At 44.8% G+C, this 15,691-nt stretch overlaps 1 protein-coding gene across 4 annotated transcripts in view; it reads right to left on the bottom strand.

Annotated features, from left to right (window-relative positions):
* The window catches only part of LOC116924818 (putative protein kinase C delta type homolog), a 42,059-nt gene that overhangs the window by 15,203 nt on the left and 11,165 nt on the right, over nt 1–15,691 (bottom strand). For 3 of the 4 annotated variants that reach the window (XM_032931390.2, XM_032931393.2, XM_032931389.2), the window contains exons 3-4: nt 12,256–12,348; nt 12,027–12,154 (exon numbers count right to left, since the gene is read on the bottom strand). In XM_032931390.2, coding sequence (XP_032787281.1) covers nt 12,027–12,154; nt 12,256–12,348 — 221 coding nt within the window. Of the gene's footprint in view, nt 1–7,331; nt 8,957–12,026; nt 12,155–12,255; nt 12,349–15,691 lie in introns of those variants that run through there. The other variant, XM_032931391.2, reaches the window with a different exon arrangement.

Genomic DNA, 15,691 nt, shown 5'->3' with positions numbered 1-15,691 from the left:
CACTCGTTGGGACGCAAGCCTAACTTTGATCTTACCAACGTTACATATACTGCTCTTGTGGCTACTCTGTTGATCTATAGAATGTGTAGCTCTGCATCGTACGAGATGGAACTCGAAAGGTTGTTGGGTGGCATGCCGTCCCTGCATACTTTGATGTCTTTGGAGGATCGTGGGGGATCTGACCGGTCACTAATACCAATCTCAATAAGATAATTGTATTTAAGCATTGCGTTTGAGACGTATGGAGAAACATCAAACGCATTGAAAACGGCGCAAGACGCGCCAAAGTTATGACGGTGCAAATGGCTTTCTATTTCGTTAATTGCTTCTCGAAATGTTAATCTTTGACGTGTAGAACGGTACATACAGCAAATGGCAACACAGCCTTAATCTGCGAGGATCTTTTCAATCCTCGCATTCATCAAATAGTTCCATGGCTTCTTTTGTACAAGGGTGGGCTTATATATCCTATTCACGTGATTTCGCTCTTTGATTCGCTTCTGTCCAACCGTTCTTGCCATAATGACACACTGATGTCTTCCTCTCTTTAAATATTTTTTCTTTTTTTGTTTCCCTCTCTTTCTTTCCCTTTGGCTCATGTCTTGACATTTACGTAACAAATGAAATCATACAAAATCGAAAGATCAGCCCTACGCCAGGCTAATAGGGATGCCATCGATTTCGTTACTCCACTAGAATAGACTGGCCACGTGTGACGTCACAGAAGATGGCTCCCTCGATCCCGTTTACCCTTGCCGTTTCGACGGCTACAAACTCGCCCTTCCCCCATTTTTGTTTAAGTACATCTTCACGTCTATCTGTCAGTTTTGATAGGAAAAAGAGCGATAGCCCAACGTTACCCGTCCACGTTGATAAATGCCTGACATTGGAGATGGCGACCTTGTACGGCCAAATTGGCAGAGTTGATTGGACCTTAGAGGTTTGCGGTTGCCTATATTGCATCTGAAAAATAAAAGATCCTATGACGGGATGGTATCGCGAAAAAGATGAGCTAACGTGAGCATCACAAGGGACTTTTCGTTTTCTTTTATGTACTGGATTATACGGACGATTGGTCGCATCCGCACGCCGCGCTTGATTGCCTCCTATTCGCTTGCCAACTGCCCTGTTTTGTTACGAAATTTTTGTGCGTTCTTTCAACACGTACGAGTGTGTAATGTAGGGGGGGGCAGATGATAGACTAACGATGAGTACTATCTGTATATAAGCTACAACTCGAATGCATCTGCTAATCGACCCATTAAAACCAAACAGACCACAACCCCCAGCCCAGAAGAAGAAGAAGAAGATAAAGAACAAGAGCAATAAGAAAAGGGCAAACGAAAATAGAAGGCCCAAAAACAGAGGCAAGCCAAAAAAGGCCCATCAATTTAGGTCATCAGTTACTATTGGCTCGGCCCTTTTGTCCAGTTTTCCCCGTTCCAAATGGGAAAGGAAGAGGTCGTCAATCGTCCGGCGCGCACATTTCACTAGATCATAATGAAACATATTCTTCCTTCTTCTTCTTTGTAGATAAACTTTGCTGGAATCAGCCAGTCCCGAAAAAGATTCAACATTTGTGGCCAATCCGGTTGATTGTTCGCGGTGATATTTGCAATGTCAAAAAGAGTTTCCGCCATTTAAAGGACCCAATCGGTCACGACAATTTGGCTGGTCTACAAAACAAAAAGAAAAATCCATTTTGGCCAGTCGCATTGTTGTTTATTCAGAGAAACGAGGCTTTCTAACATGCGACGGCCACTAAATAATTACGTCTGTAAAACACGAAAATGTCTGACCAGAAACCCTTTATCGATCCGGATTTCAATCATTTCAAAATGTATCGGCGATAACCTTCGATCTGAGGACATCAACTCCAAACTCAAGTTATACGATAGATGATGCGGAGGTTTCGATAGTCAATCGTTTAAATGGAACGTGAAAATAATAAGAAAAAGAAACAACAAAATCTAAAGAAAACCAAGACAAATAGGAAAAGAAGAGTTGGGCACAGTTAAGACGTTCGTGATCGAATTACAGATGCTGGACGTGAACACTCTTGATTGCTAGTTGTCTAGACGTAACGTCTTTGCCCTATGCGCAACTGGGCATCCCCAAAAAAAAAAGGATCGTCTTTTAACGGGTGAAACAAAACAAAACAAAAAAAAAAAAAAGGTCCAGCTCGTCTTATCGATCTCGGCCGGGTGGGTTAAAGTCAACTATATTTATATATTCCGCAACAAGCGATTTGATATAGCAGTATATAGTCATTTGTTGTTACTCGTCCCTGAGGGCGAGGATGACGCCAAACCCAACTTCTTGGGACTCTTGCCAATAACACGACCCCCCCAAAAGGGGGGAGGGATAGAATCCAAACATCCATCCATCGCAACGAAACAAGTTCGGAAAAACTTTACGGTATCGATTCTCTTGCACACACGAAATTCCGATGCGTACTTGAAAACATTCATATCTGCGACTGAAGCACAACACACATCAGTTTATCTTTGACGTTTCATTCAACATTTAAAGTCTACCGGTGTCAGATTAGATGGAAATCGGCACTGCAAACTCAAAGGACTTTGTCCGATTCTTTAAAAAACTATCACGAAAAACAAAAGAAAGGCGACTGTTACGTACAGACGGCAATGGTAGGTGTTAAAAAATAAAATAAAAGACGAACGTCATCGCAAGATAAAAGAATAGGAAAACATACGTAACGCTATAATGGGACTATTACATCATCGTTATGTGACTGGCCGCATAGACTTGAGGCCCTGAAATGTAGTGGAAACGATATTGCGCTGCACGACAGCCCAACACAAGGGAAAACTTCAATTACATTTTCATTCAGCACAACGCGCGCGCGTTGCGGGGGAAACGGCAACGATGGCGGAAACTCGCTTTGCCTTTGCGCTTCTCGCTCCAGTTATCCATTGCAATCAGATGCGTTGTATTTTTCGCTGAATGGATCCGCTACCGTATTGACAGACAGAATCCCCTTTGTCTGTTTGAGGCATCCTATTATAATGGCCGTCGGCTATTATATCCCAGTTAATGTCGGAACGATTACAATGCCCTATACGCGCACTGGCTTACATACGATGGATATACGAATAGAGAACCTCTAGCGTATAATACACGCTCCAATAAGACGGGAGCGGCCAGAAAGATCGAACCATTCTGGGTCAATGGATCACTAGGAACGTCAGCAAGAAAGAAATTGTGTATCGGGTCTCGCCACCCTTTTTATCTTTTTGTTACGTCATTCGTTGCAGTCACGTTGTTGGTGCCTGGCTCCCTGTTTTTATTCGTCGAGACGTTGGGCCAAGCGACTCGTTTAACACATTGCAAGCCAAGGAAATGACATATCAATCATTTCAAAGTATACTCCGTTTGTTGTTGGAAAGCGAGCACGAAAATTGGCAACAACGCTTTTCTTGACGTTTGGCGAACGCTGACCTAACCTTAGAGTCGAGTGGCCTAGAATAAAGCGGCCGATGATTGGCTTGTTGATGCGCACGATGCGGACAAGTGGCTTGCATCTCAGCACACGGAGCCGTTTGCTTAACGTGTCACGAGCATTTGACGAACGAGCAGCGGCCGAAACAGAAATAGAACTATGTAACCTGTCAAGTGAGCATTTCCTCGACTTTCTTTGAATTTCCTTCTTCTTCTTTTTGAAATGCACAAGTTCGACGAATGTACAGAATCGCGCGGCAACGAGATCAACCGTTTGCTTGTTTGTTTTGGTTCACTTCAAACTTTCAAAGCAATAACCTTTCGCCGAAGAACGTATTTAGAAACGGTATAATAGGAAATGATGATTCGGTTTACGGATCTCTGTTTAGACTATAGCCCCCCCCCCGTACATAACTAACCGAACCCAAAAAGATGCGCGTGTGTGTGTGTGCACGCAAAAGCGGCAACTTTGAAAAGGAGTCGTTGTTGGCAAATGCGTTTGTGCATACTCTGTTGTCTAACTTTTAAAAAACAAAAACTTATTTAATAACAAAAACTGGGAGAGTTGGATAGTTTTTTTTTCCGCGGAACTTGGGGACGTGCGCAGACAAACGAAATGGCCCAAAGCATCAGGCCCTCACATATATATATATATAACTCCGGCCAATTAGTGTACACCAACCGTGTAGGTCATGTATATCTGTCGGCGTTGGACGAAGGAGAAACAAAACAGAAATTACGTTGTTTCGTATAACGAGCAAAGAGATGCTTCGTTTCTCTTGTGAAAGACTTGACACAAATATTTACCGCTAAAAGGGATACATTTTTCTTTTTAAAGAAGAGGTGGATGAAATTTATCATAGGTGTGAATAGATTGCTGTTAAAGCTTTTAAAAAAGCTGATAATCTTGTTGAAGATCATTTCTTTTAGAGGTAGGCTAAACAAACAAAAAATAGAAATGAAAAAGACCGTAGGGTACAACTGAAATGGCGCCAATGGAATTAAAATGAATGATCCGTGTTATTACCCCGAACGAGCATCTGATGTCTGCCGGCGCCAAGCATTCATCATCTCGAAAAAGAAAAAAACAAAAACAGCTTTCGAGAGAAAAAGATTAGAAGAGCGGCCCAAAATGTAAATATCAGCCTGGCCATATAACGGCTGGCAAAGCGGGAGAGTAGTAACGAACCCGCCATTTCAAATACGCCCGATGCAGTTATAGTCTTCGTGCGTGCGTGTTTGCAACGTTAATGGTTTGTCTAATGTTCCTCGTTTGCCCGTTACCCTTTAGCTACCACAAACCTATACTGATACTGTGTCGTTTTCAAGTTCAAGCAAAAGTAAAATAAAAAGGCCGTTTCGCATTTTTTGTTTCGAACAAAGACCGCAATGATCGTCCGGCCTTTTCTTCTAGCCGATTCTTCTTTTTAAAAATTAATTCATCCGCATTTAACGATCGACTGAAATGATGAACACATTCTTGGATGAATGTCCTGCCTTCGTTTGATGCGTTGATGTTACACAGTTTCATGTGTTGAGATGTAATTCGCTAAACAGCTGACGCGTTTTCCGCCTGGCAAGAAAGAAAACAAAAAATAAAACCTCGCAAATGCGCGCATTCACGTTGAAATATCGCGGCGGCCGCGTAGATCCACTCAGCCGAGCACCAGTCGAGATGCGACTTGTGCGGGACTAGACATGCGAATAAAAGCCATTTTATTGCGAATACCGCGTTATAGTGCTGCGTGCACCGCACGTCACACAGACCAACCGTCGCGACATGACTAACCAATGAAGACGCAGAGAAAAGAACGAACGACATTCTTTCCTATTTGCTCCGTTGTTCCGCAATGAGTTGAGCAGAGCGAACGCTATCCTGCCCTTTTATCTTCACCATTCCTCCCCTGTATATGCGCGTATACACATTTACGTATAGATCCGCATGTGTATGCGCAATTTGGGCGGATAAAGAGCGGCAGCGCTGGGGGAGGATAAAAGAGCCATCAAGAAATTGACGAAGCGCTCAAATAAAACAAGAAGCAGACAGACAGAGAGAGTTGGGTACAGTTTAAACGAGGAATGTGTTTCGCCGATAAAAGTCGAATGGCGTCGATAGGGAAAGCCTCTCCCCCTCTTCCTCAGTCGTTTTGAGTTGGCAATCTGATTAGACGGCCGGGGGCTGTAGAGTCTTTGCTGTGTACGCCACTATTCGATAGACACACAGGCAAGAGAACAAAAAGGAGAAAGAAGAAACAAAATAATAATTGTCACGACTTGAAAAAAATAAATAATAAAATAAAAAGGAGGGACACACGCAAGCGCGTTGAATTTCACGCAACAAGAAACAATGCAGAAAGGCAGACGATAGCAGATGCTGCCGCGGTTGCTGTGGTTTAAGAAACAAAATAAAAAAATGCTCCGCTCTTGCCAAGAAATAAAAAATAATAATAATAACAACAAAAAGGCAGTGACAAACTAGGAAAGAAAAGGGGGGGGGAAGGAGAACGAAAGAGAAGCGTGTCGGCTGTGTGTGTGTGAAGAGAATCAAGCCCAAAAAGACGAAGAGAGAGAACCTTGTTCTCCACGTCACACGGGCTTGAATAATTCAATGCGGGATGATGACGTCAATATGGGACCCGAACCCAGCAGCGAAGGGCGAGTTTCTTTCGCCCATCACTTTGCCGGCCCCCTTCGCTTCCTACGTTAATGCGACTTGGGAGCACACACACACACAAAAAGAATTTGTGGTATGAGATGCGTAGCGAAAGAAACAAAACAAGACGGAAGATAAGCAACGGGCACACGTGTCGAGACCTTTATAGCGACCGTTGGCAATTGCATTTTCATCATGCAGTGTGGCCCCAAACGTCTATTACTAGTTCAATGTTTTTTTGCCCCCCCTCCCCTTTTTCTAACACATTCTCTCCGAACGAAGAAGATGTATGCCGACATACTCTGTTACGAAACACTGTAGAGCTTTCACATTGTGCACGCAAAGGACCTATAGATTATAGGATACCATATAGCCCTGGCAGCGTCCATTGGGAGATGCTGCATCAAATCCAATTTTTATTTTCGGATGTTATTTTTTTTTTTTTTAAAGAGAAATGATTATTTTCTATTTCTTTTCAATAGTTGGTAGAAGAAAGGCTATTCTTCCGAGCTGCGCTATAATATCAAGACTGAAAGAATGAGTGGGTGGGGGGGGATCAAGTCCAGTGGCGACAGAACACGACATTCTCTGAATTTTTCAAATGCGAACCCGAGGACAACAGGAATGATTCGATTGCATACAAAATCAAATAAATATCGCAGTGTCAATTCAAACGAAATGTTCGTTTCCCAATTGACATTGCAGTTTTTATCGATTTTTCTTTCGCGTCGCGTTCGCTGTCACGTCGTTCTTCAACTGTTTTGGCAGCCCTATATATATTGGGTTACCTGATTCATCTGCACTCTTATATTCAAATGAGGAAGAGGAGATAGGGCGGCCCAAAAATGGGGATCAATAATTCAAATGGCTCGAGGCGTCCGCATCGAAAGTTGCAGACTGTTTAGTATATAGTCCTCCTAGGCCGCAGTGAGTGGAGCAAAGAGGCTAATCTCCTAAGAGCGTTAAGTGCCCGTTTGCTTCATGGAACGTAACGTTGTTTCGTGAACCGCACGGCTTAGTTTCTAAAACGAACACGCGAACGCACAATCACGAGATTGGCACACGTTGATGGCCGAGTTCTTTTGGCTTTGAGTAAATCAGTTGTCGTTTAAAAGCTTGACATCTGATTAAGATAGACTAGTTTAAACCAATTGAAAAAGCCAAATAAAAAGCAAAGGAAACATCAAAAATAAAACAAAACAGAGGGCGGTGATACCTCCTGACAGCTGAGGCGGGTGCGGTCAACGCTCCGCTCTGCGATGGCGGCCGGATGTTGTCGTTCCTGCGACAAAAATTGCCTTTGTTTGTGACTGGTGCTGCTACTACTCCGCTTCTTGGCCGCGTGTGAGCCGGTGAACATCATATTGAACACCGTTTTTTTTTTTTTGTTTTCTTTGGGATTTGAATTGAGGGGAGGGCGAGGAAGGAAGAAAAACAAAAAAATTCACGAGGCACAAACACTTCAAAAAAAAAAATTGAACAAATGGCCGTGTCTAGCACAATGGGCGTGACCGTCCGTCTTGTGTTGGCCCACACAACAAGCCGTCTCTATCGGAGCGGCGTGTGAGGACGCGCAAAAGGAGCTGGACACTGATTACACTCGATCCATTTTGAGGTGGTAAACCGTCCGGCCACTTGGCTACTTTTCTTTCGTCGCCGTCGTCGTCGTCCTCGTCTTCGTCTGCCGCTTCCTGTGTCATCCAGCTGTTGGGGCACAAAGCAGGGCCGGCTGTGGACGCGGACAAAAAGGCCGACAGGACAACAAAACGCACGACGCTGCGATGGGCAGAGTCAATCGACAAAATTGAACGGTCACTTCAAACGAAATGAATTTGAAACGCGCGCGCGCGCTACCAAAACTGCCAGTGCGGTGGCGCTGCCAGCCGCTAATTCCGATCGAGACAGCCGCAAACACAGGCAGTTCCGAGTTTTGAATATGAAATGAGGGCCGGATGCGGATGCGCTGGATTATTGCGCTGAAACAAAAGGAAGAGACGGAAAAAAGAAATCTTTCGTTTGTTTGGACGTTCACTTGAGCGAGTCAGGATGAGCGACGACTACGCGTCATGACGGCGGTGACGGCCAACACGGGCGGAAATCTGATTGGCCAACGGCGTCGGCCGGGCAAAAAAAAAAGGCGGTGGCACATCAGGCCAAGGTGGCGGGGGCCAGCTGGAACACTCGCAGCCAACGAGGCCAAAAAGGCAGGCAAAACGAAGAGGATGCGATGCGCGATGAAGGGTAGCTATTGAGCAGCAAACGCGATCCATCGCGGCCTCGGTGACGCTCGAAACGCGCAACGGCCGGTGCAGTGCGAGCACCGCCACATGCCAAACACATCACGGAAGAGAAATTCGCGTCCTTTTGTCCGCCATCAGAACGCGCTAGCCGCACAGTTGCCTATTTCGCCGCCAACGCCAAACTCCGACGACGTTGCAAGTTGAGACGGCCCAGCTCTCGGCGCTCACTGCCGTCGGCTGCTTCTCTCGCGCTCGTGTGCACGCAGTTGCGAAAAGAAAAAGGTCGAGAATAGACAGCCAACAGAGGGCCCAAGACGCACTTTGAAAGATGACCTGATTGAATGATGCGAATCGATTCAAAAAGGTGGCACAAACGAGGCACGAAAACTCAACTACAAAGAGCACAACTTCATTCCGTGCTGCAAGACACAACCGAGTCGAGTACGGCTGGAACGACGTCTCAAAAAGATGGCGAGAGCAAACAAATCCAAACGGAAAGTGAGGGGGGAAGAAAAAGAAAGAAGAAAGGCGTCACAGTTGTTGAAATTAATTGAATGAGCGAGCGAGCGAGCGTCTTGGTCGTCGACGTCCGACTGAATCAACGCGCAAGCCGGAGATGAAACTGCTCTCTTTTCACTCTCATTCCGTTTCTGTTTGAAACGCTTTCGAAACGGGCACGAAGCGAAGGCGGATGGACGAAACCAAAGGAGAAGGTCAAACCAATGGAAGGAGGAGTTTTGCTCCACTCTCTTTTGGCTCTGTCGTGTACAGACGTAGGCAATGCGGCGAGGGATGTGCGGGTGCACATTCCGCCAGTGGGAGGCGAAAGAGATTTTTCGTGGCGAGCGAACGACAAACAAAAAAATGAAATGGGGTGAGAATATATATACTGTACGCCTTGTGTGTAGGAGAGGAGCAGAGCAGCAACAACAACAACCAACAAAAAAGAAAAGAGGTGGGCGTTTCACGGCGGATACTCGAAATAGAATAGGGGACGATACAAGCAGCAGAAAAAAGCGCACAGCCGGTCTCTGTAACAGCCAGCAAAAGTCGAACCGGACGGCCAATCCTCCGCCGGCAGAGGACCTTTTAGAAGAGCGGTGCCAACCGAGTTCCGTACACTCGCACTAGAGTCACAGCAGACAAAAGACACACGTCCAATCTGTGAATTCTCTTATCGCAGCGTGACAATCGGCCGCTTCGTTTGCCGCATCTTTGATTGGCCTCTCCCGTTTCAATGAGCAAAACGAGACGCACAGCGTCAAAGTTGCAACTCTGTGAAATGCGTGCAACAACGCGCACGCACATAGCCAACGAGCGTAAGCATTTCTTGTTTGTACTGCACGAAAGCAGCAGCAGCCAAAGATGAAACAGAGGGGGGTGGGACGCTTGGCTCTGGAATCTAAACAAGAGTTGGGGCAACGGCTGAAGCTACAAGGAACGTTGTCTACAAATGTAAATTACAATCTCTCGTGTACATCTCCTAGATTTTGAGGCATTTTAAATGTGATGTCATTTCTAATCGTTGGATTCGAGGAAACGACGAATGAATATGACGAACATGTCCGGAATTCATTTAAAAACAATAGTCGAAGGAAATACCCCCTCCTTTTTTGTAGAGTTCACCACAAACAAGACGGGCCGGTTCGCGTTCACTTGTTGGGGCGTGGCTGCCGCAGGTGCTGACGCAAAGTAGATCCTGGCCGGCCTTTTTTTTTTTTTTTGCCGATTTGGCCCGGCATGAATGGAGAGACCGGATGAGGATCGGCCCTTCTCCAACGCCCGATGAATGGCCAGCAATAGATTCGCGTACTCTTAAACGTTAACGGCTCTAATTTCTCTCGCGAGTTTGTTTGCCTACTTCGTCGTTACCATCCCGCGCTCTGAAAAAAACATTTTTTTTTTCTTTTCTTCATTTTGGTCAGGAATTTAAACAAATCTATTCTCGTCCGAAAACGTGTGGGGCTCGCGCCTCGTCCTATTGGTGGGAGGGCATCGCCTCCGTCTTCCGGCGGATGAGCAACTCTTAAAAGAAAACGAACTTTTTAAGGACAGCGTCAACAAATGTCTCAAGCGCACACAAATTCCAACCCCCCCCCCCCCACGCAAATTAAAAAAAAAAGGAAAAAAAATCATACCGATGAGTGTTACAACGACCGGAAAAATAAAACAAATTTGCATAATATTAGGAAGGGGGGGAGGAATGCCCAGCATTGCAAAAAGCAACGCGCATTCCTTGGCGTCATTCGTCGACTTCTTACAAAGCCAACATTTTGAATGGGCCGTTACGATGGTACTCAATGCGTGACCTCAATAAGTGATCACTTCATGAAAGACTTGGGACGATAATTGCAACGTTACCATCAGCTACAAGACACTCAAAATGGGGGTGTACACGTAGTACACGTATGCACACAATGTGCGCACTGCGTCACTCATCTTTTCCCAACCTTCTCATTTTTTGGGCGGCAGTTTGAATCGGTTTTTACGAGATGGCGCAGATGACCAAGTTGCGGAATTACCTGGTCAACTTCCCCTTTTTTTCCCCCCCCATCCGATATGCAAATTTCAGATCCTTTTAACAAAAAAATAAATAAATTTACTTGCGTTTTTCTCGTAGTGTTTCTCTGATCAAACTCAAATGGATTAAAAATGATGGTGAAAATTCGGCGCAGAGACGCCACCCGAATTTTACACGACCAACATCAAGTCAACGAATTCAATACATCAAGGCAGGAACAGAAAATCCCGCTTTGATGTAGACCTGAGCGTCACACACACACACACACAAACGTAATAATGTGATGCGTTTTTCTATCTTAACACGTTCAAAAGAAAACGGCAATAAAAGGAAACAGATGCGTCGATGGCGACACGAGCGTGCATAGCAAAGTTATATTAAAGCGCAAACCCCTCGGCAAGAGATGCGCCTTGAGAATTCAGCGCACGGCATACGAAACACACGGCCCCCGTCGCAGCTATAAAGCGGATCCCCCCCCACTGCATGTGCCATCGTGTCGCTATGCTTTATATCCCTCTCGCAATCTTCTTCTTCTTTAACACCAAACATCGCAGGCAGGCAGACGACTGGCTGCACAAATACTGTTGGATTACACGTCAAGAACAGCCGCCTGGGCTCCCGAAGGTCTTGCAAAAGGAGCTTGCCACATTTTTTTTTTTTTTTTAAGGGGGAAAAATGGGCCGAGGGTAAAGCAAAAGGTAAAGGCAGCATCGTATTCAGATGATTTTTTCAAAACGAAGCCAACGTTAGCCCTTGCGCATGTACGTTAGGCCAATGGCATTCGACGTGCAGCGCGATGGCTGAATAAGGCATCGTTCACATCCTTTTATTTGCACATCGCTTCGCGTTGAAAACCCCCAACGAGTTTGCTTGATGATTAAGCGCTTTTCTTAAAACGTAAGGTTTGATTCCATCTCTCATAATTTGACGGAGGGGGGGAGGGATAAAAACTGCGACTAGGATCCTGTTTTCATTTTGACAGATCCTTGATGACGCCGTCAGATTTATGACACACAAAAAAGGCAGAAGTTGAGGACAACACGCAACCCATAATTCCGGCCCGGCCCGAACCGTCGCAACAAAGAGGGTCGCAGCGCTCATCAATTACGATGAAATACGAGGGAATATTACAAAAGCTTTGAGCGCTTACCCATATGCTGTCTCCGGCAGATTGTTTGCACTGGTCGGCCAGCACTTGCGCTCCCACCAACAGATCGGCGTGAGCCGTGCCTCTCTTCTCGGCCGGCCTCGTGCAACGGTCCAGCAGTAAGACGTGAACTGTGCATTTAATAAAAGAAGAAGAAGAAGAGAAGGAACACATCATTAGACACATTTTTTTTTTAAAGATAAAAGCTTTTATTTATTATTTAATTATTTACCGAGAACGCCGCGGCTGAGTGGCACGTCGATACAGGAATTCCATTCGACCACGCGCGGTTTACGCTTCAGCATCAGTTGGACGCCCTTGCCAGCTGTTGTGAGGTCCATCAACGAGCAACGAAAAACCATGCGGACAGAAAATGGGATTTATTTAGAAAATAAAAACTGGCAGTTTCTAAAATAAAAAAATAAAAAAATAAAAAAAAATGGGTCCATTTCTTTTGTTAACAAAGTGGAACGCGAAACAACATTAGGATTCAGTTAAGCCTTTTGCTACGTGCTCCGAATGTGGGGCAGTAACGAGGAGGACCAACCGTTCTACTATTCGTATATGTCGGCATTTGGTGGCGTTTGGGTCACGGTCAGCCGGATGTCAATCAAAAGATATGTGGCAGTTGCAACTATGAAGACTCGGGAGCCGCGTTATCGCACGCAGCGAAGCAACTCTTCCGAAAGGGAGGGGGGCAAAGTCAGCTGGACGTTATCGATTCATTCAGAGACTCTTTCGCGCACTTGACTGGCGAGCAAAGATGTCTGTTGTGCTTAGTTTATTGCGAACGTTACACCAACTACGGGCTGTTAGCAAAAGTCAAGGTTTTTTTTTGCGTGCGTACAAGGATCAGCTGATGTCGCACACTTTATTTTTAAATGTGGGCTTGGACAATAGAAGTTTTAATTCAGTTATATCGACGATGTTCGGCCATTTTTCGCTACATTGCCGAATGTCTGGGAATGCCCTAAATCTGTTTTCATTGGCCAAAAAGGGGAGAAGACAGCCTTGATGCATTTGGCAGATAGGCCGCCCTATTTTTTCTTTTATTACATCCCGGCGATGTACATAATATGGACGCTACTAAAAGAGAGAAACATAAAAATGAACGTGTCAATAACGTACAGGCGCGCACATGACGATGTTGAATAAAGACAGACGAGTTAAGAGAGACTATTAAGAGGGAGAGAGTGCCGTCTGTATATATACTTGCAAGGACAGCGCATCGCACAGCCAGCGCCCAGTCAACCGAATTGAAAATAAGACGTAAAACGAGTCAGAGAGGATGTCCAGCTGCATTTCTAGAAGCTGCTGCCGGATGCCGCGGCTACTGCAGACACGGCCAAACAGATGCCAAACATTGAGCTGATGTAGTTGGACAAACTCGACCAAGCGAGCACCCAATATATACCAGTACAAATACAACGCGAGTATATTAAGTCAGACGGAATCAATTGAGATGACACACACGGGCCGCTCAGAGTTGATAACGTCAAAACTTGAACCATCGTCTTCTTCTTATTTTTTTTTCTAGGGTTAGAACGTCTGATCAGAGGCAAAACGAAATGGATCTAAAAAAAAAAAAAGGGGGAATTTGAGCGCATTTTCTATCCGGCCTCGCATTGATTCTTGATAAATAGGCGATCTATAAAGCTGTTTGAGAGCGCTTTATCTTTCCAATTAATCGTCGTATTGGGCATCAGGGATTCATGGCGATCGCCGTTCATATTTATGTGTAAACAAAAAAGGCATTTGGCGTAATTTTTCAACAAATGAATTTAAACAGTCAAGGATTTTCACGTTGGCAAGATGATCGCAGCAGGTGAAGACCCTCTTTTCGAACTAGGACAAGCTTTAAAAATGTACCTAGTCAAATGACCCGGCCATACAATTGCGAATATTCAATTCAATCGGTTAATTACATCAATAAACAAAGTATAAACAACACGCAGTTTGGGAAAATCCGGAGCAAGTTTAAAAACAAGGTGAAAATAATGAAAAAAATGTATACGAATTAAGTAGCGCTCTTCTTTTTTAATTTTGTGCGACACGTGCGAGGGAGTCAGTCCACAAATATCATTCACCGCAGATGTGCAGTGTGAAGGATCTCTTTGTGTGGCTACCATTGTGCAAAAAGCGGTTGAAAATGTCGCGAAATCATTCGGTCGAACTGTTCAGCGCTGCACGTTGCATTTACACGACAAAGGAGTCTCATTACTTAAACAAACAAGAAGAAGACGGTCGTTTGTAAAAGCCTATTTGCTTAAAACATTCCTCCCTCCCTCCCCTTAAAATTCATCAGAGGGCCGTATACACATTTGACAAGAGACACCAAAACACTCCGTGCGGCGGAAGAACACGTGCGTTTAATGAAGCGGACGAGCAAACTCGATCGGTTATAGTCCGCTTTAAGCCCGGTAGGCCTACAAGAAAAGGGCCCTTTCGTTCGTGTAGACGTGTTCGTCTAGATTACGCCACAGTATAGCCGTTATTGACGCAGCCGCCGCACCCATTTCGGGGAAACGTCAGCCGCTATAAAGCGAGGAAAGTGGGTAGACTTGTATGAATTATTCTAGTGTCAGACTGTCAGACTGTCAGACCCTTTTTCTTTTTTCTTGGGGTGTGTGGCTAAAAGTCAACCATAGTCGTTCAAAGAATATTAAGGATCGAAGAGTTGAGTTTTGTTCAGTAGGTGGATGCCAAAGGCCTTGTACAGTCTACACCCGCTACATTTGGCAATATTCGCTTTCGTTTGTATAGACTTCCTCTTCCGACACGAGAGAGCTCAGTTCTGAGCCGGACGGAAGACTGCAGCTGCGATCAGATGAATGCGCCACCTTTCTTGAACTGGCAATGTCGTTAAAAATAAACCGATCAAAAAGATGTGAATTGGCCAATCTGCCAATAAAGAATCCGACGCAACGAGCGTAAATCAATTCAAATCTGCTGCATAAATGTAAGGTCGAAACGCATCAATTCATCAAACGATTGTAAAGACGGTTCAGCAACTCGATTGATTGCGCGAGGTCGATTACAACGGGTTAAATTACACCAGTGATGCATAGTCGATATAATGAGATCCATCCCAGTTTTCAAAAGAGAGAAAAAAAAAGCTTTTTCAATTGATATAAAAAAAAGAAAATGTTCCAGCACAAATATGATCGCCATTGTAGCACAAGAGCCATCGGCCGGCCCAATCAAACGCCATCTAATAGCGTATTACGCGGTGAATAAACATATCGACCTACACGCATGTAATCATGGCTATACTTCGGTACGTGAAAAAGAGTTCAAAGTTGTTCAGGTGACAAAGAACTCCCCTCGCATGTCTTTGTCAGTGATCCTCTTTAAAAAATAAAATAAAATAAAGGACAAGCTAATAGCATTTCGTTGTGTTGCACACGAGCAGACGGTCACGACAGTTCTCATCATCCATCATGCTCTCTAGCAGTCATAGTCTCTTCTCTCTTACAGGCTTATCTTCCTTATTATCTATAAAAGACCAGTGAACAGCCGACCCCACCCCGCTCTATTCGGTGAAGAAATGACGTCAACATCATTCTCCGTCACAATATTCTAAAGCCCAAGCTGCACGTCAAAACTCTATCTAAGTGAACCCGATCCTCTTTTTCCATCCGTCTTCTTCCGTCTTCCTCTCTTTTTCT

This window comes from Daphnia magna, linkage group LG6 (assembly GCF_020631705.1).
Source record: "Daphnia magna isolate NIES linkage group LG6, ASM2063170v1.1, whole genome shotgun sequence".
Taxonomy (NCBI): Eukaryota; Metazoa; Arthropoda; class Branchiopoda; order Diplostraca; family Daphniidae; genus Daphnia; species Daphnia magna.
The sequence above is the reverse complement of the archived record's forward strand: the minus strand, read 5'-3'. Positions and strand labels throughout refer to the sequence as shown.